Source organism: Coffea eugenioides, chromosome 11, assembly GCF_003713205.1.
Source record: "Coffea eugenioides isolate CCC68of chromosome 11, Ceug_1.0, whole genome shotgun sequence".
Classification (NCBI taxonomy): domain Eukaryota; kingdom Viridiplantae; phylum Streptophyta; class Magnoliopsida; order Gentianales; family Rubiaceae; genus Coffea; species Coffea eugenioides.
The window spans coordinates 42,147,776-42,149,799 of NC_040045.1; the positions used below are offsets into that span (position 1 = coordinate 42,147,776).

The 2,024-nt window shown below is 44.3% G+C and overlaps 1 protein-coding gene across 1 annotated transcript; it reads left to right on the plus strand.

Moving 5' to 3' along the window:
• The first annotated feature begins 167 nt into the window (after positions 1 to 167).
• LOC113754126 (UDP-glycosyltransferase 89A2-like) lies at positions 168 to 1,922 on the plus strand. The gene has a single exon (XM_027298468.1). The coding sequence runs from the start codon at positions 325 to 327 to the stop codon at positions 1,747 to 1,749; it is 1,425 nt and encodes a 474-aa protein (XP_027154269.1). The 5' UTR covers positions 168 to 324; the 3' UTR covers positions 1,750 to 1,922.
• Positions 1,923 to 2,024: the final 102 nt, after the last annotated feature.

The window sequence follows — 2,024 nt, forward strand, 5'->3', positions numbered from 1 at the left end:
ATATTTTGATAACTATTTTCGCCATTTATTTAAAAAGAAAAGATAAAAAGGAATTTCCAAGACCAAAATGACACGCTGACTTGACTTTGTGCGGTAGTGCACATAACAAATTCCACCATGATTGATTATTGTCTTCTACGAATTCCACCAGATTTCTGCAATAATGCATCCCAGGTCCCCCCGGCCCCCATACAGCTGCCAAAGCAAATAGTGCATTCATTTCCTCTTTCCTGTCTATCCCTCACTTCACAGTCTTTCGTCTCCAATTTCTTCTCAAACTCTTCCGGTCTTCCCCCACTAGCCTTAAGGTGGCCTACCCAAACCATGTCCACAATCTCTGCAAATGGTGTCCATGTTCTAATCTTCCCCTACCCAGCTCAAGGTCATATCCTCTCAATGCTAGATTTCACCCATCAACTAGCCCTCCGTGGATTGACCATTACCATTTTGGTTACACCCAAAAACCTCCCAATCTTGAACCCACTCCTCTCAACTCATCCTTCAATCCAAACGCTAGTCTTTCCATTCCCACCCCACCCCTCAATCCCGTCTGGGGTAGAAAATGTCAAGGACATAGGAAATCATGGGAATTTACCAATAATCAGTGCACTTTCCAAACTCCATGACCAAATCATCCAGTGGTTTAAGTCCCACCCCAGCCCTCCTGTGGTCCTCATCTCTGATTTCTTCCTTGGCTGGACTGAAAATTTAGCCCATCAAATTGGGATTCCTAGAATTGTTTTTTACCCATGTGGGGCATTTTCTATGGCGGTTTTGCGACATCTGTGGCTTAATTTTGAGTCTATTACTAGTTCTATGAGTGTGGTAAATTTTTCGGATTTACCCAGGTCTCCTAGTTTTGTCTGGGACCATCTTCCTTCGCTTTTCCGACGATGTAGGGATAATTCCTCGGATCAGGATTCTTTGGTTGCAAGGTGGTCTATTGTTGCAAATAGTAAGAGTTGGGGAGCTGTTTTTAATACTTTTGATGCGTTAGAGGGTGAATATTTGGAATGGTGGAAGAAGAAAATGGGCCATGGGCGCGTTTTTGCAATTGGGCCGCTGAATCAGATTGGTGTCCCTGAGAAGGTGGGCCGGGGAGATGTGAATCTGCAGTCGGCTGATGGGCGGAGTAGCACCTTGCAATGGCTTGATGGTTGGCCTGATGGGTCAGTTCTTTATGTTTCTTTTGGGAGCCAGACGTTTCTCAAGAAGGCCCAGATGGAGGCTTTGGCAATTGGGCTTCAAGGCAGCGGAGTCCGTTTCATTTGGGTTGTTAAGCAGTTAACAGCTCAACAAGTAGAAGAGGGATATGAATCGGTTCCTGATGGCTTCGAGGATCGAGTCTCCGGGAGAGGGCTAGTTGTGAGAGGTTGGGCTCCGCAGGTAGTTATATTGAATCATCCAGCCGTAGGTGGGTTCTTGTGTCATTGTGGTATGAACTCGATGTTGGAAGCAATAGAGGCCGGAGTAATGATATTGGGCTGGCCTATGGAAGCTGACCAGTTTTTGAACGAAAGATTGTTAGTTGACTACATTGGAGCTGGGGTTCGAGTTTGTGAGGGTCCTGAGACAGTACCCGATCCAACTGTTTTAGCTAAAACGATTGGCGAGTCCATGAGGGGGGACACAATTGGGATGGAAATGGCAAAGCAGTTGAGAAATAAGGCCTTGGAAGCTGTTAATATTGGTGGGAGTTCCATGAAAGATATTGATGGGCTCTTGAGGGAACTGGCCCAATTGAAGTGAGGGGACGAAGAATGGAATGGCGAGGTACACTATTTAATCAATTTGCTTTCAAGTTCTCTTATGGTGTTGCTGCGAGTTGTAACTTAAATCGTTTTTAAAATTTCAGACAATCTAATATGTACTTGTAATGAAAGTTAATTTGATTGTATGAAAAATCTTTCAAGTTGACAACATAGGTAAGATAATGAACCAGACATGCAAGCACATACTGCTGGTAGGCCTGAATGGCATAGCTATTGATCATTGTAGAGCTGCTTAAATTTTGACCATATCTG

Coding starts and splice junctions, on each gene's coding strand:
- LOC113754126 (XM_027298468.1), top strand. CDS start 325: ATGTCCACAATCTCTGCAAATGGTGTCCATGTTCTAATCTTCCCCTAC.